The following is a 22194-nucleotide window of genomic DNA, read 5'->3' on the forward strand; positions in this document are numbered from 1 at the left end:
TGGCTGCTCTGCAAAATGCACAAATTGCATCCTTGCTGAGCAGACCAAGCTCTGTTCAGTCTTGAGCTGAGCACTGCACCGTGGTATAACTTCTGTTCCCCAAAAGATGGGGGGAATGTTGAAAAATAAATCATCTTTTTTTATGACCTGAGCAACATTTGGAGGTTAATGACACTTAAGAGCAAAATCTGCTACTAGGAAAAACCAACTGTTTCTTGATTATTCCCCTCTGATTAATTGGTATGCTACATTTTAAATGCACAAGACTGAAAATTATTTAGTGTCTATATCTTATCATCGCAAAGAGGACTTGATTGCTTATTAAATGTATTTAATGCTTTGTGTGAATGTCATGGATTCTGTTACATTAATATAACTATTTACATCTAAAAAATGTAGAAGTGAGCAGTCTAATGTCCAATGCTGTACTTTTTGGGGTCAAATCTATAGTACAGTGTAAGTTTGAATGATTTAACTTCCTGTATTTGCATTGTCTTTACACTTCCAGTGTCTTTTTCAAGTGAATACCAAAGAATTCCTTGAATTCTGTTTTTGTTTGCCCGGACATTTAAGTAATTTAAAATAATTCTTATGCTATGAAAATAATTCCTTTTTGAAACAGGTAGTAGGAGGAAAGATGACTGAATCAGGTCGACTCTGTGCATTTATCACCAAAGTTAAAAAAGGAAGCTTAGCTGATACCGTGGGCCATCTTAGACCAGGTACGTATCTGCTACAGCTCTATAATATGGAACTGCTTTTGTAAAGGTGACAAGAAAGTGGGCTTAATTAGAAGTGAAATTATGTTGAATAGCTGTGACGAACTTTTGCAGAATGTTATGTCCCACCTGTGATTCGCAAATCCTCCCCAGTTAGATTAAGGTGAAACAACATTCAAGGTCTGTACATAAGAGGAAAAAACATCAACTTTAATAGGAGATGTCTATAAAAAATGTATCCCTAATGCTTTAGCCCATTAATTATATCAACCTAAGCTGTGCAACTTTATAGAAAATTCAAGTAAACCTTGCATTACTTAAAAACTGTAAGGGGAAAATGAAAAAGAGAAAAATAGAAGAGGGGAGGCAGATCACCAATCCTGGATCTAGTGCCAGACCTGTCTGTAGAGGCACTCCACATGGTGTAGAAAGGAAGCAGCAGCAGTGGAAGACAGAGCAGGCTATACCCCCCTGCAGCCCCTCTAGTATTGTAGTATTGTAGTTGGCTCCAGTCTCAGAATAGGCTGAGACGCTGGACAACAGCCAAACTGAACAGGTGACACCAGGCCTCCTCCAATGATTATTCATAGAATAGTCATAGAATCATTGAATTGAAAGGGACCTCTAAAGGTAATCTAGTCCAACTCCCCTGCAATGAGCAGGGATACTTACAGCTTGATCAGATTGCTCAGAGCCCAGACCAGCTTGGTGTTGAATGTCTCCATGTATGGAACATCAACTATACTCTGGGCAAACGGTTGCAATGTGTCACTATCTTTAGTGTAAAAATTTTTTTTCTTATATCCCCTCTTTTAGTTGGAAGCCATTTCCCCATGTCCTACTGCAACAGACCCTGCTAAAGAGTCTGTCCCCTTCCTTCTTATAAACCCCTTCTAGATATTAAAATGTTGCTATCAGGCCTTTCTGGAGCCTTCTCTTCTCTAGGCTGAACAGTCCCAGCTCTTTCGACCTGTCCTCACAGGGGTTTTGTTTCATCCTTTGGATTATTTTTTTATTTTATTTTCAAGGAAAAAATCACTTTCACTGCAAATTGTCATAGCATGAGTTTTGGAGTGGCTGTGATCATGCAGTATTTCCAAGTCTCAAAGGTTGGATGTAGACTTGGGCTCAGCATATATGAAATGAAACAAGTCTGACAGATTTCCTAAAAGAAGCTATGAATCCTCATTACTAGGTAAAGAAGCAGCAGAACTAGGAGGGGATGAACAAGCACTAGCATTTCTATGACACCGTCTCACGGAACAAGTTCAGATGAATTTGTATCACCATTTTGTACACTACAAGTTGGCACAGGAAGAATGCTTTAAGTGTTTAAGCCAGAGCCAGTATTTGATTTCCTTGAGAAGTGTCTTGATTGACCCTTTCTTAGGCATTGATTGGGACTCTTCCTAAAGTGGTCAAGACATCAGTTGTAATTGTCTCTAAGGGTGTTATCCAGGCTCGTTTTTTACACATCCAGGCTTGTCCTTACACAGTAATCAACTAGACATTCAGTTATTACATTATTGATTACTATTTTTGTGAAATACATAAAATCTCATGTTGTTCAAAATCATGTTTTCATGTTTTGTTCACATTTTCATACTCAGTATTCTACTGACTGTCCTGCCCTATCATCTTATAGAGTATATCTTATTTGGACCTAACCCAAGCAGTCACAAATGATTAAGAAACTCTTAAGATCTGGGCCTATCCCAACATGCAAACCATGGATTGCTGCATTGAAGTATGTGCAAGAAATATTAATGTTAACCAAAGAATCATCTGAACCCTAAATACTAGACCTCTAGGTGTGGATGAATCTTTAAAATAGTATGTTGGTGAGATATGTTTGAAAGTTCTGCATTTTCTAAACAGCATCTTGAGGTTTGTTTTGAATCAGAACTACTAATACAAGTAAGAGCTGTATCTAATTCAGTAGAGGTCTTACTGATGGTACTGCTGTTTCACTGAAGTTTATGCATTCAGAGCAAGCTGCAGAAGACCTTCATTAAGATTTTCCTAAATGAAAGACTGAACTTTCTGAGAACACAGGTTTCACAATTCTGACAATACAGTGGTTTAAATTTTAAGTCATTTTAAGTACGGTGCACAGTAGACTTTATAAGCAGATTGCTATTACTGAAATTATAGGTGATGAAGTGCTGGAATGGAATGGAAGGTTACTACAAGGAGCTACCTTTGAGGAGGTATATAACATCATTTTAGAGTCCAAACCTGAGCCACAAGTGGAGCTTGTTGTTTCAAGACCAATTGGGTAAGTAATTTTGCCATTTTTTTTGTACTAAATATGATTTTTTTAAAAAAAATTGCTGAATTTTAGTGCATAGCGTATCAGAGTCTTAAATACTGAAAACAGTAAAACTGTATGTAAAATTTTCTTACCTTCATATGTGAAGGTTGTTATGAATTGACCTATAAGGCGTAGTGTCTGGACGTATTTAACTTGAAGATGCAATATGTTTAGGATGATAATTTCATTTGATACTTTTAAACAAACTTGATACAAAGTAACAAAAATTACTTTATCTCATCAGTGAAATGAGAAATCTTCGGCATATATGCTGAACTGCAAACTCTTCAGGGGAAAAGGTGTATCTTCTTACCTTATCTATAAAAACCTTTGTGTAACTTGGGAGTTGTAATAGTAATGCTAATAGATTATATTGCTAGAAAAATACTGCCAAAGAAGAGGAAGATTCACACTCTTTTCATATAAATGTAAAATCTTTCATCATTTCCCAAACAAATGTTTATAGCCAAGTTTCAAGGATCTGCTCTCATCCTGAAAATATTCCATTCTCTTTTCTTTGTTCATTCTCTTAATTGCATGAAACTTCATGCATACTTTCAGTACTTTTCTGTTTCCTGCCTGCCATTTACCTTCCTTATTATTGTGTCTTTATTGATGATGTTACCATGTGCTCCAGTTCCGCTCACTATAGCAGCTCATCTATAATTCCTGAAAGAAGTTGATGTGGGCTCTTGAGATGCCCTATTCAGCATTAACTATCTGCTATGTAGTGTGAAGAAGTGAGCCAGGTTGGGGCTAAAAAAAGTTACACACTTGGTTCCCGCTCTCTTTTTGCAGTAGATGTAAAAGAGTCTTCTCCACAAACTGTAAATGGGTGGCACTGTTGTTAATCTATGTGAACTGATTATTATATATGCAAGAACTTTTTTCTGCTTTCTAATTCTCAGAAGTATTTATTTTAAAATGCATCTCATTTTCATAGTTGCAACTTCTGAATATGGAAATTTTGCTTCGCATTTTATTAATTATTCTATATAAGTTGTTTGCGACAGAACATATCTTAAAATGTAGAGAGATGCCAAAAGCTGCTTCTCCTTCTCTTATGTTCGTGTCAGTGAGAGTTCACTGTAAGAAACACTATTCACACTACTGTGAAATACTGGGATCTGTATGTTTTAGATAAATTCTGCAGTATAATTCTGAGTGAAGTGATAGGAAGGTATTGCTTTCCTTGATAGTCTACAAATATCAATAATTTGGTATTCTACAAACATCAGATTTGCAAGCTTAAATATTTACTTTTTCAGCCTTCAGAAGTTTCTTACATGTTTTTCGTAGTCACAACAGAGAGAGTGATTTTTTTTTCTTTTGTGGGCAGTTGCACCTTTTGGATGCCTTTTGTTCACACGGTGTACTCAGTTAGAAAGAGACTTGAATCTGTTTAGCGCAGCTGTTTTTGTAATGAGGTTTGAAAAATGTTTCAAAAGCACATTCTGAAAGCTTACAAGATAAATTTTATGTCTGTGTAGTACAGATTCTTTTAATTGTGGGAGACAGTAGGTATCACTGGAAGCACTTCTAGCTTTCCCTTCATTTTCATATGCATACCTTTGTGATGTTGACCTCAGCTGGCTGCCAGTCCCCTGCCAAGCTGCTCTCTTGCTCCCCCACACGGGTCCCCAAGGGTGGCAGCTCACTCAGCCCTCCTTTCCCACCACTGGCTCCTCCATGGCTGCAGGTGGAGGTCTGCTCTGCACAGTGCCCGTGGGCTGCCAGGGGATGGCCTGGGCCTCTCCTGGGCTGCACGGAGCTGAGCTTTGCCTGGAGCACCTCCTGCCCTCCTCCTCCTCTGATCTGAGTGCCTGCAAGGCTGTTCTCTCACATTTCTCACTCCTCTCTCTCGCAGCAGCTGTGCAGCATGTTTAGTTTTTTATTAAAATGTTCTAACAGAAGTACCGCCATGCTGGCTGACGGCCACAGCTGCGCTCTGAGGTGGGTCTATTTCGGGGCCATCTGGAACTATCTGTGGCCTGCATGGGACAGCCCCAGCCTCTCAGAGGCCGCCACTGCCAGCCCCACTGCTGCCTTTGCCTTGCCATGTGAGCCCCACGCACCCTTTAAAAGAACAGGTCTACCGAAATGTACACTGTGATATTGAACACTGTTCTTGATATGACTCTCTGCTTTATGTTGCTCAAATGTCTCCAAAATGCTTTTAATAGCGTATATGAATGTGTGGCCCTCATAGGATGAATACGTCCCGTGGGACTGAGGTAATCTGATGAGGTTTCTGTTTCTGTGACAGTGTCACTTCTGGCTTTTGTCTAAAGAAAACTCTGAGATTGTTATATTCTTTTCTTTCTCCCTTCTCCTTTCTCCCTTCTCCCTTCTCCCTTCTCCCTTCTCCCTTCTCCCTTCTCCCTTCTCCCTTCTCCCTTCTCCCTTCTCCCTTCTCCCTTCTCCTTTCTCCTTTCCTTTTTTTCTGTTTAATCATTTATTTTATTTGTGACTGTGCACCTTCCTTCCAATATTCACTAAACCACATGTTCCGTAGTCTTAATTTTCCAATGAACTTATTTATACTGGACAAAGGATAGATCTTCCCAGTGGCTAAAGGTAATTAAGGAGATCATATGATTTTCTTGAGGCATTTGGTGATGACTTGCAAAGTGTTATATTTTAACTGAAATGTGAATATGATTGTTAGATGAAGGATCAGCCTGTCTTCCTTTTCTTGTTTTCAGGGATATTCCCAGAATACCTGACAGCACACATGCACAGCTGGAGTCCAGTAAGTTTCAATTGTGAGGTAGAAAAATCCTCTTTCATGTAAGCACAGATAAATTGAAAAATGTCATCTTCACTCAGTATAGCTCTTGTCTCTTTGTCTCAGTATGTTATCTTCATGTATGATCTATCTGCCTTTGTTAAACAATAAACTATCACAAGTCAGGCTATGCTGATTTAGGCTTGGCATTTGATTGTAAGCTCAGGCTATTTTTTATTGAAAAGGAAAACAGAATGATAATTAATGTACAAAAGCATTAATTGCCGTTTTCAATTTCTTGTTTTGTTGTTTTTGTTGCAGCTTGTGAACTAAAAATTGGGACGAATTGTTCATTATTTAGAACCTGAATGGTCTCTAATTTAAAACCAGAATACGTATACTTTATTAGGATCCTTCAGCACTTTTAAAATTGGCTGAACCATTATGTTATGTGGGAAAAATAACTTGTTCTTTGGTGCAGATCTCATAGGATGAGTTTAGGCCTGGAGTTATTTTCTTGTCATTGTTTTGGAATTCTTTTAAAATGGAAGCTCTGAATAAATGCAGTGGAATAAACTTGGATACAATAATGTGAAAACCACTTCTGTAACTTTTCACTGATCAGCCATTTCTTTAAATAAAATCCATTAAATTTTTCTTAACTTTTCATGTCTCAAAAGATGTCCTCTGAGACCCTGTAGATTTGAAACAAAATGCACAAGATTTATTATATATATCCCGTTAATTTAAAAAAAATAAATTGATAATTAGTGTGATTGTATGAGATAGTAAGCGTTCTTCAAATACTGATTTATTTTGACCACAGTGAAGTAAGAAAGAATTTTCGGCCTTCAACTTAATGACATGATCACCATGGCAAATATTTGAACAAACTATTAGTGGTTCTCTATTGCAGTTATGATAAACTTCAAAGCTTTTAATTGCATCTGAGCATTAGAAGGTTGTCATTCTTTGGTCTTTTTATATAGATAAAGAGATGATATTTATTACAATAACCTTTGTTGTACACGTGGTTATAATTTTATCCTTTTCATTTAAAGGATGTAGTAAAAAATGTATAACTGCTAGTATTTAAAAATACATTTATTTATAATTGCAGGTTCTAGTTCCTTTGAATCTCAGAAAATGGACCGACCTTCTATTTCAGTGACTTCTCCTATGAGTCCTGGCATGTTAAGGGACGTTCCACAGTTCTTGTCTGGACAACTTTCAGTATGTAAACATTTCATTAATATTAATGTACATTTTACAGCATACACAATTCTCACTACAGAGTCTGAGCTACCTGTAGAATAAATTCCTTGTTAAAACAGCTACATTGTATATCTCAGTACAGGCAGGGCCATCATTTCATAAGGAACATCCTGTTTTATCAGATTTTGGAAAATTTTCTTCTTTTGAATTAGAGAAGGATATGCATGTTTGTCTTATAAGCTAGATCGATAGTGTTAATTTTCCAGAAAGACCAGTTCTTAGCCTCTAGTTGTGTTTGTGTTATTGAGTGTATGTACTTCAACTGTAGCACTGTAAATTTTATCACCAGCATTCTTAGACATTAATATTGCTTATTTCCTATGCACTAGTTTTCATATATATCTTTCTCCAGATATCACATTATTGTTTATTACTGTAAACTGTATTTTATTTGTACCAAATTTACTCACTTTTGTTCTTCACTCTCACTGAGTAAAAGATTCATTACATGAATTCTTTCCTTAAATTCTTTTGTATGAAACTAAAGGACATAGGTTTTCTATGCGTTTCTGTGGCATTTACAACTCCAAAGTGTGATTTTTCAAAAGTGTCTGGTACAGTTTGAAAATGAGAGGAAAACAGAACGGAAGCAGTGCAAAACTGATGTTAAATATGTTTGAAAATGTGACATTTATATTTCTTCTAAGTTGTTTATGTTAAGATAATATGTGGGCTATAAAAATATGCATAAAATCTAAGCAGGCTGTTTCTAGTCTCCTACAAGTGGTTTATAGTATCGATGGAGGACAGGAAGAAACATTTTTCTGTCTGTTCAGCAGCCATGTTGGCTCCATTTTGCAATGCATGAGACATTATTTGTTTTCCTCATCAGACCAGCCATCTACAATGTATAATTTTTAATTTTCTCTAACTTTTATTCTTAACTGCTTTGAGAGACTCGATTCTTTGGATAAATTGAAAAATATAAATCTTGATTGGTAGAGTGCAGAATACTATAGCTGCACAAAATACAATGAGAAGGGAACACAAATGTGAACTATCAATCAGATTTCTGAAAGTAGTAGAGTTTTATGTGACAGAAAAGTTGTGGATACTTGAAATGGCGGGAAAGAAATCTCTTTCAGCTAAATCTCACAAAAGATTAGGCTGTCAATAAGTTTTAGCTGCTAGCTCCTAGTCTGAAATTCAAGATACAGTGTTAGCTGCTCAGATATCCGATGCACAGACGCTGTGATCCAACCAGTCAGAATTGACTTTCTCAGTTTTAGAAAGAAAATCCTCAAGAGTTTACTATTAGGAATTTTTAGCAAAGTTATTAAGTCTTTTGCTTTTCTGGTTAGATAGGATCTTGCATCTTGAAATGCTGGAGAACCATATCAAGAGATTTGGAGGTATATTCTAATTTACTGATAAGAACAGAATTCACTTTGTTTTACATTTCTAAATGGCATGTAAATTCAGCATTTAAGCAATGAAGGCATCAATCAATCTTTTGTTTGTTTGTTTCAATATGTTGCTGCTTTTATTAATAAGTTTATAGCATTTGTTTTCATATTAAGAAACCAAATAATGCTAGGAAATGTTTAAAAGATCTTTCCTACATTTGTCCTCCTTGTAACTGCCTTAGATACTTTGTGTGATTATATAAGTCTCCCTACTACACAATTTCTTCATTTCCCTCAAAGAGCAGCTGCTTTATAATAACACACAGCTCCAGCTGGTTACCACTGAATAACTCTCTAAAGTAAATTCCCACTGTCTCCAAGTAGATATTTAAAGTAGGAGGTAAAATTTGGTTACCTATCATAGCTCACCAGCTTAAGAAATGTTGGCAATATCTATATATTTTGGTGGCGTGTTAAGGGCACGACCCAGCCCCCACTACTCTTCGGAGACTGGTGCTAAAATTTTTGCTTTATGAGGAAGGATGAGTCTCACAATGTCTGAAGATGGTATGGAGAGTTTGTAGTGAGGCACGTGACAGGAATTTCCCCTAGAATGAATGGGGTGCAGACTAAAATATGTCGTTAGAAAAAGATAACTTTAAGGGAACAGAAGTATTCTACAAGAACAGTTTCTTTCAAAATGATAAAATTTTGAAAACTGATATTTTAAGTTAGTTTTGAAAATTACAATTTTTGACTCTTCAGATTAGGAGTTTAAAGTGTTTTGAAAACTGCACGATGAATAATTTTTCTATCACTTTTTGAAGTTTTACTTTCTCATTTTATACCTTTAAATAGTTTCCAAACTTTGGGAAAGTTAGTGGAAAAAAACCTCAAAATTTTGTAGATGTATTGAAAAATTAGGATAAACTATGTGATTTTTAATTTTATACCCTTAGCAAAGGGAAAAACTGATTTTTTATAAGAACTTAGCTCCCCAAGTTCCAAAAAATATTTTACTTTGAACCCTACAAAATGAAAATTGTTTGGTTTCTCGCATTTCCAGTCATTGTTTTCTGACAAGATACTGATAGAATGCTCCTCATTTTAAATAGCTTGGTACATGCAAAAGACAAACAGTACTGCATTCCTAATGTAATTGGGAATGTGCTTTTTATGGTGAGTGCTGAGGCAGGAGAATAAGTACAGGATCCTTATGGTAGGTGGGGACAGGATGCTGTTTTCAGTTGAGATGGACGATCAGCTGACATTCTGAGAGGTAGGGACTGAATCCAGACAGTTGGGATGAATCTGAGGGAAGGATGATTGAGATCTGGAGAATGTGTTCTGTGTTTTGGACATGACCATGTCATTCCAATGGGCTGCTGTTAGGGGAGCTGTGTGTAATGTGATGTGAAATAAAAGTTGTGGGCAGAAGTGGAGGGAGATACCTACAGACATTGTTTGGAAGCCTGAAGAGTTTGAATAGAAACTTGGATATATGCATCCTTTTTCAGGCATTATGGTAGATCTCAAGGTTTTATTTTTCCTTTTTCTTTTTATTTTCTTTCTTTTTAATGATCAGTGTTTTGGAATTTACTCTGTCCAAAATGTACTAGGAAGCATAATGCTAATGCAGTGGTAGGGTTAGTTTTTCTACTTGCCAAAATACTTGGTATTTTGGCATCTCTGGTATTTCAGTTTTCCCCATCTACATTTCAGCCTATGTCCAATGCCAGGCCTTTTAATAGTATTTCATATGTAGCAAGATCAAAATAAAATGTCTCTGTGCTTAAATGCATATTTTGGCACGATTGTTTTGTAAGATTTTGTATATTATCTGTATAGATAGATAGTGTTGAACAGAGTTTTGATTTGGTCTGAAAGTCCTGGGATGCAAAAAGCCAACTGAATTCTTATCTGCTTGTATTCGTTGGCCAAGATATTTATGATTCAGTACACAATCTGCAGTCTTCATTGACAGGTCTTTTGAAGAGATGGAGAAGTCAGAAACACCTTTGAGGTGATTAAGCAGTTTTATTACTTAAAGGTTTCAGAATTACAACATTTTAGGTAAATATTTAAATCAAAAGTAAAGTTTCTATGTTTGTGCATTTTACTCCCAGAAAATAAGAAAACCGTAGGAACTGTGTTAGAATGAAAAAGAATTTGGTTCTAGTGTCTGCTGGTCTGAATCTCATGTGTTCTGATCTATGCTGTAGTAGTTGTTCAGCCAATTGCCATGATGCCTCTAGTACTGAGGGATACCTTTCTCTACCTGATCAGTTTTCTGTCTTTCTATTTATTGACATTTGTCTATGTACATGTTTTCTTCTGTTCTGACTGCAGTACCTGTCCAGAGCAGGATAATATGATTTCCCACAAAGTAAACTATCCCACGTAACTAGAAATTTTCTTCTTTTACTAATTATTTTACCCAAAACATGCATGTTTTTAAACAAATTCTATGCAGCTACAGTAAACTATTGTGTGCTAAAATTTACCAGGGTACATGATATTTTGTTATCTGTGCTTTGTGCAGTTTATTATGGTATTTTAGTCCACATTATTCTTTCAGGGGTATATCTTGACTTTTACTCTGCACATATTATTTAATTATTATTTGCTTCATCTGTCTCTTGTTTATTTTTTCACTGATTTTTCTTTTAATGTCATTTTAAAAAGTCAATATTCTTTGTGTGGGGTTCTCATTGCTTCATTACTGCATTCTGTCTACTATCAGTGCTGCATGAAAAGCATAACTCGGAATGATCTGGTGATAGCTAGGTTTGGAGACTGATAACATGGCTATAAGAACCTGTAAATGCATATAGATATAAAACCACATTTCATTTTGTACTGGTAGAAATTCTGGCAGGAAAGTGATGTTGTTTCTAAAACTAAACTATTTCCTCGTACAGTTGAATCACAGAACTGTTTCAATAGATTTTCCATGCATTATTTATAACGTTTATAAATTAATAAAAATGCAAGTATATGAATTATTTGAATTATCTGTAGCATAATAAATGCAGATACTGTGTATTTGAAGGACATAATATGTCACTGTATTGTGGGGCTGAGGTCAAGTATGAGAAATGTTCCTCTTTCCCCTTTTCTTTTTCCTCTTTCACTTCACCTCCTTCTGCGTCAAGGCCAGTAAATTGCTGTTGCTCTCATAAAGTCAAGTCTGCAAAGTGCTAGGTAGTGCACACCATGTGCTCATAGCCCACAATTTCCAAGGCAGAATATGGCCAATTAGGGTCCTTGGTGCATGGCAGGATACATTCTGACCCTTTTAAGACTGTGATATTCTGGAATATGTGTAAAATATGGAGCAGAAGCAAGCTGAAGATCTGCTTTCATTGCGTGTGACTAGATTGGATTCTGGCTCCCTTACTTTGGGAGTGCAGTACTGCCTGTGCAGTTGAGCAACATGCAGCAGCTTCACCTCACTGAGCACAGGGGCACATCAGACAAAACTATGGTTCAGACTGTCAGATTGTCTTAGATATACTCCTGCTTGTGTGAAAACAGATCACTTCACACATTTTGTGGAACAGTTTTCTTCAGCATCTGTGTTTGCGAAGTAAGCAAGGAGACTAGCAGAATGATCATCACTGCCTGACTCCATACTCTCAATACAGACCTTGTGGAAGTGAATATTGAGCAATAGCTTCTTTCCACAACTTTGAAATAAATTATCTCAGGAAAACCAAGCAGGGAGGAAAGGAGATACAGCATTGCTGGATTGTTGTGATTGACCCCCATGGTCCCGTTGACCCATTCACCAGCTCTGGGGTACTGGCATGCTCTCATTCCAGATCAGTCCCCACTCTCAGTGCCCTTTCTGTGCCACTCTGTTAGCTTTAAGCCAAAGATAGAGTGCTTGGAGTTTGAGGCTAGGAACTTGGGAGCATTACTTGTACTGATGTGGTCTTGGTGTAGCCACTGGGATCCACTAAGTTACATGTGGTCTGAAGCATTACATTCATATACGAGGGTTATAACTGAGTCTGTGAGTGCTGTGCAGCTAAGTTTATTTTATGTTCTAGATCTCATTTCATATTAGAATCTTCTGTATATGCTGTATATTATTTCAGTCATGATTGCTGGAGAATTGAAGTACACTGATTACACCTTCTCCACTGTAATGATGATACAAGATAGCACTTTCTTTCAATCATTTTTTAAGTATTAGGGCTTTTTTAATGAAGTGTCCCTTGAAGTTGGACAGGAAGGAAAGCCTTTTACTTACTTTACTCTGGAAAGTAACTAAAGCTGTCAGCGTGTGCGCTGTGCTTGTTTCTGTCTCCAAATATGCATCTACAGTCTTTCTGAAATAGATGGTCAAACTCAACTTATATTTCCCACCCGACTTTCAAATCACACTTTGCTTATCTGCTACATTTGTTGATGTTATTTCTAAATCTGTTGTAAATGTTACCTGTAGACCTGTAAAGTGAAATCCTTGTTCCTGGAAAATGAGTGGCAGAATTCCTGCTAAGGTCAGAATTTGAGTCTCAGGAGATTGATATAATTTGGTAATAGATTTACAGATTTCATTTATGCATTGCATTAAAATACTTTGGTTTAGATAAATATGTCCTTGGTGTAAAGCTGTGTTTAAAGTAATAGTTGTGTGTCTTTGTTTTTACTTTTGGTCTTTTAGTTTCCAGCGTGTTGTCCTTTTTGGTTTTGTTTTATTGCTTTTTCTTTAATTTTGCTTACCAGAGCCAAAGCCTTAGTAGAAGAACAACGCCTTTTGTTCCTAGGGTTCAGGTAAAGACTTCGTCTGCCTGACAGAAACTAAAGTTGTGGTTTTTTCTTTTGTTTGTTATGGAAAATGCATAGTAGGAAAACGTTCCGTTCTAGTCCGTTTTCCCATATTATTAGTGTGTTGCTTTAAGCCATATTAACAAGTTTCATGCCATTTTTGTGAGCAGCTTGTAAAGTTCTGCATGGGGTTTAAATACTAAATTACAATTTAAAGAGACAACTAGTTTTTGTTTTGCTGTTTATGCACTACTTAACTCATACAGGTTTCAACAATCCTGATGGCTGTGTATCCCACATACAAAAAAAAGTGTGTACTGTTTATGCAATAAATAATTCTATGCTGTTCATCTTTGAGGTCATTATATAAAGATTGATGTCTCTTTAAATCATTCATTATCATTACTTAACACATCCTTTTTTGCATTTTCCAAGTAATAGTAGCGCCTTGAGTGGAAGACAGGCAAATAAATTTGTACCTTGTTTAAACAGGCAAAATTTTTGCATATGAAACCTCGTCCTAGCATTTTAAAAATGCATCAAAATAACCCAAACTCAATTTAACTGAAAAATGAACTCTCAATTTGTGTTACTGAATTCTTTAGCTTTGATATTTTATGTAGGTACAAGTTGTTTGCCTATTTTCATTAGGAAACTTCTAAGGTACTGTAGATTAATGTAAAAGTAGGTTTTACTAATATTTAACAGTGCTTATCTGTTTTGCTGCATGTTTTTCAGTTCCTTGTATGTAGAATATTATCTGCTTTTCTTACAAAATACCATTATGGAGTTGTTAATCTTTTGTGTGGGAGCTGTATAAATGTTCCTTATGTTTGCTCAGTTGCTCAAGGAGAGATGGAAAGGAGGGACTCTAAATGATGAGAATCAAATAATTAAATCTCATATTGAAATGGGAAAAAGTTCATATAAATTTCTGAAAGAATTCTAAGTAAAACTGTAGGAATTGATTTGGTTATGAATCAGATTTAATAAAGCACATTGTTTCACATTATTTTATTGTCCTAAAGTAGTCCTTAAATGTGTAAATAGAAATTCAGAATAAAAAATCTTTAAAAGAGATTAAAAATAATATGTCAACTGTATTGTTTTAAATAAATTTTAGTGTGAGCTACTGACATAGTAAGTATGCTTTCTATTAAAAATTTAAAACAACCCTTAGCGTGCCTAAGGAAGTTGGCTTCTTCTTGTGGTAATGAAATCAAAGAGGGTACAGATCCAGTCACAAATAGAGGTAAAGACTGTATATGACACAAGTAGACATTTAATATCTATTTTCTTTTTATAAATGTTCAAAATAAATTAAGAAATAATATGATAGCTGTTCAATTAAAACGGAAACAAATGCTTGAAACCTGCAAATTTCTTGTAGTAATAAAATGTATAAATTACTTGTAGTAGTCTCATATTTAAGTCACATTATATAAAGAAATAGACATAAAAATTGTCTGTTCTACTTAAATTAATATTCTCTAATGGAAAATATACTTTGTTCAAATGACTATGGTAGTAATTTAAGAAAATAAAACAAGCTCAGTTTTGATTGGCAATACCCAGGAAGAGAAATTGCTTATGCTCTTGTAGATAGGAACCATCTTTAGCTCCAGTTCTGTTTCTGTACACTGTGAGCCTAACGTTTATTTACAGATCTCAGTAATTGTCCAAGCCGAAAATAGTGATAGCAGAAGGGGGAATGGCTTTAAATTAAAAGAGGGGAGATTCAGGTTTGATGTTAGGAAGAAATTCTTCACTCACAGGGAGGTGAGACCTTGCCATGGGCTGCCCCATCCCAGGAGATGTTCAGGGCCAGGCTGGATGGGGCCCTGGGCAGTCTGATCTGGGGGGAGGCAGCCCTGCACAAGACTAGGGGTTGGAACTAGTTTTGAAGTCCTTCCAACTCAACCCATTGTATGCATCTATGAGAAATGTTCCGCATGGCAGCATCTTTAAGACTAGGCTGAAACAAAATCCCCTACCTGCCTGCTTCTTGTAGAGAAGGTTGATAGAAGCTTGAGATGGTTTAATCTATTTCCATAACGCAGGTTACAGAGATGAACAGAAATTCTCCAGTGAACTTTAAACAAGCTGACTTGGGTGTTAGAAGCAGTGCAGTGGTAGTGCAGAACTCTGGTTTCTTTTTGGCATGAGAAATTAGCTTACACTGAGCTCTGAACTGTTGTTTGGGTTGTTGGGATGTATACTTTACATTCTGGGCTGTGCTATGGCTGTGTCTGTAGAAGGTAAGAATGAGCATCTCTAGCATTTCTGTTTATACCTCTGTTTCATTGCTCTTGACAAGAAATGCACATCTTTTTTTTTACTCTTGTCTTCTCTGCTTGTTAGTCTGAAACTGATGCCAGTGTATGTCCCAGATCCTAGCACAAGTTCCTCCTCTGCACTTCTGTCTCTATGTCACTCAATTCATTTACTCCATCTCTTGTATCTCTGGATGAATTAAAAATTAACCTTGTTTTACTGGAAAGAAAAACATACAAGTTCATTTTCCCCAACCATTCACCTTTCTCCTGAACTTTTATTACTTATACAGTACTTGAAAAAGTGTACATCTATTTCTTGAACTTTTAGATTAATTTTAACATATAAGCAATTTTCTTACAGGATGACGTTTTACAGTATCTTGGTAGAGAATCATCTGTTCATGAATGTGGTATCTTTCATTTTTTGGAGCCTCATTTTGACCCATAATTGACATTTAACTACTATTTTTCTTTCTAACTTCAAAAATTTCAAACATCCTTTTTGTTTCAGTGCAGAACGTTGGTATTTTTAATCATACATAAAGATAAATGCATGCATCTATTTGCTCTTATTGAAATAAAAAATGGAGCCACTAAAAAGAAATTTGAGATATATCTAGATTAAAATACCTAAATACCTTCATAATCTTCTGCACTCAGATCCCAGAAACTCTTCTGTGTAACAATATTGTATTTGTTCCAACACGCACAGCAGCAAACAGAACTAATAGTTTGATTTAGCAACTTTGAGTAATCAGCATTTGTTAGAGGTAGATTTAAAAGCAACCAAAGCTCATCTTAGGCTACACCAGAGACTTTACCACCTCAGGGCAATTTCTTTGTCTACATAAACTTAGTCCAAAAAAAAAAAAATTGTTTTAAGCATTTTTATAGATAAATTGAGACATTTTTTTTTCCAGTAGTATATCTTGCTGGTGTATCTCTTATTTCAGAATAATGTGGGGGGGAAGAAACAATAGTATCTCAGTTTCAAAGAATAATGCTAATAAACAGTTATGTAGGTTACATGAAATATTGTAATGAACACCACAAGAGCAAAAATGCCTTGTCATCTGTTTCTCAAACCTAGCATTGTTTGAGTAGTTCCTTGGCTAGGATGGTAAAATTCAGGCTGCAGGGCAGGAATTCAGTTCCAGTGGTACGAATTGTCTCTCTTGTCCATAAGATTCATGAAGTAAGACTTAAAGAAATAAAATGTAGAACAGAATGTATAAATGTATTCTGTTTTTAAATCTGAAGTTGTCACTTATGATGCCATGTGCCTGTATGTGGAATACACAAAACCACATTGGAATTTGTTAAGCACTCAAGCAGTCAGCATGCACGAAAGAGGAATATGGGAAATGACAATAATATTATCTAGATTTTCATAATTGATTTCCCTTATGCATATTTATTAGAGTATAGATCCTAATTACATGATTACTTTTTTTTTCTAGAACTCTGATCTTAATTACTACATTGATTAAAAAGTTTTTAGTTAAGACAAGATCTGAAAGAAAAAGGATGAAATCTAATACAGTGAATTTGTTAGCTTAATGTGTAGATTTAAATTTATACTAGCTTGAGGTGCCTTGTGGAAGATCTTAGACTTTGGCAGTTGAAGGAAAGAAGTAGGTGCCTCAGTATCTGCAGAGAATGATCCAGCCCAAATAAAGGACACATCCCCATAAGTCTATTTGAAACTTAGGCTACTCCAGAGTGTGAGTCACCTCTCCAGAGAGAGATGTCCATCTCTTCTTCTGAGCCTTCAGAAGACCAAACAGCAGTAATAGATTTCTGCATCCTTATTTCTTAGAATACACCAACAGTCAACTTTTATAAAATGTTTTATATGTGGGAAACTCATTCTGGAAAATGTACATCTTTTTTCTAAGCTCTTTTTAGGCTACAGAAATTGAATCTGTCTCTCAGAGAAATGCCTTTAGCATCCTTTTCTTCCCTGGAGCAGGAAGTCTTATGTGAAGCTGAGATATTCTGTGGTCATGAATACAAGTGTGTGATGTGGTGATAGCGAAAGAAGCTTAATTTTAGTGTATCAGATTCCAGACCTGCCAACTAGAACGTGCACTGATCTAGCATTGTATCAATATTGGATAAAAATCAAAATTCTTGAAACTAGGACCAGACTCTCAGCCCCTCAGCCCCCACTTTTCTACCCCTAAAAGGTACCTTCATCATCTGTCTACAGAAGTATTCTTGTTTATTCTGCTTCGTACATCAGGTGTTTCTACCTGGAAGCCCATCTCCAGGAGTTCAGCATCTGCTGAGCTCTATGGATGACAGACCATCTCACAGTTTCAGGGTTTATTGTGTTCAGATATCTGTTTGCCTGAATGTAGGTCACAGCAGAAATTTAGTCAAGCATTAGGTGTGCATCTGCCTAAGGAAGGACAGCATGTGAGCGTGTGTGTGGCTAATTATAAGTTCCAGGACTTCAGCATTAAGGAAAAATATCTCTAGAAAGCCTTCAGATGGAATCACTTTCTGACTAGATTAAGTTGTAGTTGCTGAGATCCTAAATTATCCAGATTGACAAAGTTCTATTCTAGATGTTTCTTACAGGTTTGGTTAGTCCACATATGCACCAGCTCATCAGCCATCTTGTTTTTCTGTGATGCATTTTCTATGCTGTAATTTTGGCTTTCTCTTTCCCCCATTTAGATCAGGAGTGCACGTGTCACAGTTTCTTAAATAGTCTAAGCTTTTACTTGAAGATTTGTAGATTCTCCTCTGTTATTCAGCTGCTTAAGTTATTGGTGCTGAGCTTCACAGTACCTGCGCATTCTTGTCTCACTGAGTCTCAGTGAGGATTGAATAATTATTCAGTGTTCTTCACTCTGTAGCGTTAAGAATCTTTTCTACAAAACTGCTTAACAATACTATAAAGAAAAAAAAAATCATTTTCTCACCAGCTTTCCTGTTATACACATAGTATCCCATATTTATTTCACTATATGAAATTCATACGATATTATCTGAGGTGTAGTAGGATTTTTCTGCATTTCTCAATAAAGAATTGAGACTTTATCATCAAAATCTGAGACAACCAGCTTCTGATTTTTCAGTGACATAAGCACTGTTCAGATGTAATACATACTTTAGACTTCAATTCAAACACTTCGTAGTACTTCAGTTTAGACTCCAAAGCCTCAGCCCAAGCTTCCAGACAGTGAAGAATATGTTATTTATAAACAGTACCACCCTCCAACACACAAGGCCTCTGGGAAAGAAGGAGGGATGGAATCAGACTGCAATTGGCTACAAAGGTCTTAATTGAACTTTTTATGAATAGAAAAGAAAAGCTTCTTTGAGGAAAATACCATCCATCTGGATGTTATGTCATAAGGCACGTGCAAATGAGACAGAATTAGGTCAGTTCTACACCCAAACCCATTTTTCATATTCAGTATGCTATCCTAATTCCTTCTTTCTCACTTTCTTTTACAATTTCCTGTCCTGACTTCTTATCGTATTTTCTTCACTTTTAATCTAACTATGCAATGCCTTTTGTGCCAGTTAGGACCTGGATTGTTCCTCATTTGTTGACTCATTCAATTTTTCTCATCCAGTCCAGTTTTTCCCCTCTTCTTTGGTCCTTGATGTCAATGACTCGGTTGTTCCTGTGTTCCACCACATCCATTATATTTTACTTTTCCAGTCATTCTGTTTCTTATCGTTCCCATCTTCCTTCTTCTAAACCCATGAGAATGCAAACCCGTCGTCCCCTCCAAGGAATTCTTCATCCATTCTTGCACTCTAGCTTTCTTTCCTTCTCATCTTTTCATCCAAATTAATTCCTGGGTTGCAAGTGTTTTTTTCTGTATGATGAATGTTAACATTTTTGGTCATAATTCTGCCTCCTGACCTGGCCAGTAAGGAATTACTGAGACAGTATGCCTATTATGTACATTTTTTTTTCAAATTTTGTCAGAGTATTAATAGAAGAGTATTAGATGTGTGTTAGTGCAAATTTTGAATTCTTGTGGCAAAACACAGACAATAGAGCATCTCAAAGACGTAGCGTTAGGTGATTTAACATTCCCCTCAGTCTCATTCTCCAAACCATTTTGGCAAAGTCTTCCTGCAAAAATCCAGTCAAACAACTATAGCAAAGAAATATTTAGCTTAAATATGAGTGAAGAATTGTAGTTGCATTGTTTTGGATTTAGGTGTGGATTGTGTTAACTTCATTGAGTTTGTGGATCATAAATACATTGGGTTCTGCTTAAGGAAGGTTAATTTTTCACCTGAAAAAGGCAGGTGATGAAGATTTTCTTCAGTGCAGCTCCCCTTGGTGTGTAGGATTAGCCAGTGCTTAAGAGCAGATGAGGACTCCCTTCAGGAGGAGGATTGATTTAGGGTCAGAGATCATGTAATTTGACATGCACTGCAGAGGTCAACAAAGCTTCTCTTCGAGTTCATATCATTGATGCTCATATTGTTGGTGCTAAGCTTTCTACTTGTTATCTGTAAACCAGATCTGTAGTCTGGATATTATCAGTTTAGAGAAATATTGACAAATTCCCTTGCTTTACAGGCATGGAAGAACAACATCTAGAAATGTCTCTAGAAACTTATTAATTTCTCTCACACTATTTTCTACTTCAGTAGTCACAAAACCCTTTTACCGCTGGTACCAGAAACATACAAAGTTAGTAGAAGAGCCAGTAACATGATAATAGTGGATTTCTATCCACCCTCTTCTGAAGTCCAAATGCTGCTCATTGGTGGCTGCAGGATAGGTATAGGAATAGCTACTTCTTCCTACTCTGATGGTATAGGAAGAAGTACACTCCCACCATTAAATGAGTTGGTATGTCTTACTCTCATCTCAATTACTTCATTAATTAGGAACAGTTGAAAGCTAAATGAGCCTCTTGTTGATTGGTCAGAAGTCTTAAGAATTGTGTCAAGACCTTTCTCTAAATCACTGAAATGCTGAAGATGAGAAGCTGTAGTAGCAGATGAAGATCCCATATCTGAAATAATGCTCCACAGAAAGTGCATATAGCTCTGATGTTTACCTTAGCTGGGGTTTATTGATGTATACCTTATCTAGAGTGTATCTGTGCTTAAACGTACTCTGCTTTGTTGTGAAGCCAGGCATTACTCTCATTCCCATAAATTCAGGGAGGGAACTTCTTTAAATGACCATCAAACTGGCCGTGAAGAGAGCTTTCTCTGTCAGTTGCAGTTAACGCTATCTCACAGGTACCCCCATGTAATATCTCCCTGGCTGTTTGAAAAGCTTTGTTTTGCCCTACCTGCTCCATATCCCCTGTTAGAATTAGTGCTGTAAAGTAGGTGTATCCTCTCCTTGAATGATACATTTGCGGCTATATTATTCAAACTAGAATAGCTAAACAGCAGCACTTAATGAACATAGTGAAAATGTTTGCTAGATAAAGTCTAAGACTGTTTAATAATGATTTCTACAGATAGTAATGCTAGTTTTTGCCTTGCTGTTGCTGAATTTGATTGGGAAGAGAGTTGTTCTACTGAACCTCTCTCTCTCTTACAACTTTGGGGGGTTATTCTTACCTTATCCCATGGTCTTTCTAGCACAGCAGGGCATAAACATTCATTCATTCATTGTGCATAAAATACCTAGAAATGTATACATATGAATACCATACATCAGTAGTGCGAGTAACACATTGCATTACCAAGTAATGCATTATGCTGCCAAGAAACAATAATCCTAACCCTAATACCATGAGAAAAAAACAGTATGAAATAATGTTCATTATACAAGCTTCTAAAATGAGTAACTCCAGGTACATTCTGAAGCTATTATAGTATGAATATATTTTTCTGCTTTACTACAAACTAGTACGCAATATTTTGTGCTTAAGCAACCAGTGTAAATATAAGCTAATGAGTAAATTTAATTTAAAAATTAATATGGTACTTTGTTTTAGAAATGAGTCCACTAATTAATATTTTCTCATTACAGATAAAACTGTGGTACGACAAGGTTGGTCATCAGTTAATAGTGACAATACTGGGAGCAAAGGATCTTCCTTCAAGGGAAGATGGGAGGCCAAGGAATCCTTATGTTAAAATTTATTTTCTTCCAGACAGAAGGTAAGGTGAACAGAAGGACAAGAAGTATTTGAGTAAGAATTAGCTGAGCTTACCTGTCATACACTTAAGGAAATATATTACAGTTTGAAGTTCCTTAATAGAGTATGCTGTGTAACAACAGTATGTCTTTGGACACTGAATATTAACTGACCTTCACTGGCTATTTTGTTAAATGCTGAATAGAAAAGTAAAGGCAGGTGTACGATATTGCATGTGAAACTGTTATTTGCAAAGCATGTTGTTAGTGTTCTGTAATACCCGTGTTCTTTATGACAGTTATTCCTGTCTAGAGCAAAGAAAATGCTGCAAAAATAGGTTCACAGTTTCTAGACTGATCAGACCAGCTGGTTGGTTTCTCCCATTCAAAGCAGGAAAAAAAATTGCAAGTGAAATGGATTTATTTTTTTAATAGTAATTGGTGTTTCACAAGAATTATTTCGTCTTCTTCCTATTTATGTGAAATGTTCAGAACTTTTTGAAATTAAAACATGTTTTCTATCAAATATATAAGAATCAGCAAGTTGTCATATGGCAGGAAAATTCATTTTATTTTCCTCAGAAGTAAAAGCTAAGTAAGCAAAATATATTTCTTGTGTTAGAGAAGAAAACGTGCTAGAGGTAAAATACGCTTATATAAGTCAAGCATTTA

The 22194-nt window shown here is 36.1% G+C and overlaps 1 protein-coding gene across 24 annotated transcripts in view; it reads left to right on the forward strand.

The window, feature by feature from the left end:
• The window catches only part of RIMS2 (regulating synaptic membrane exocytosis 2), a 436018-nt gene that overhangs the window by 235918 nt on the left and 177906 nt on the right, over positions 1–22194 (forward strand). For 20 of the 24 annotated variants that reach the window (XM_090137872.1, XM_090137865.1, XM_090137871.1 and 17 more), the window contains 5 exons: positions 623–722; positions 2874–2997; positions 5739–5785; positions 6882–6994; positions 21415–21545. In XM_090137872.1, the coding sequence (XP_089993998.1) occupies positions 623–722; positions 2874–2997; positions 5739–5785; positions 6882–6994; positions 21415–21545 (515 nt within the window). Of the gene's footprint in view, positions 1–622; positions 723–2873; positions 2998–5738; positions 5786–6881; positions 6995–13116; positions 13165–21414; positions 21546–22194 lie in introns of all 24 variants that reach the window. The other 4 variants (XM_090137886.1, XM_090137873.1, XM_090137887.1 and 1 more) reach the window with 1 other exon arrangement.

This window comes from Phasianus colchicus, chromosome 3 (assembly GCF_987193195.1).
Source record: "Phasianus colchicus chromosome 3, bPhaCol1.hap1.1, whole genome shotgun sequence".
NCBI classification, from domain to species: domain Eukaryota; kingdom Metazoa; phylum Chordata; class Aves; order Galliformes; family Phasianidae; genus Phasianus; species Phasianus colchicus.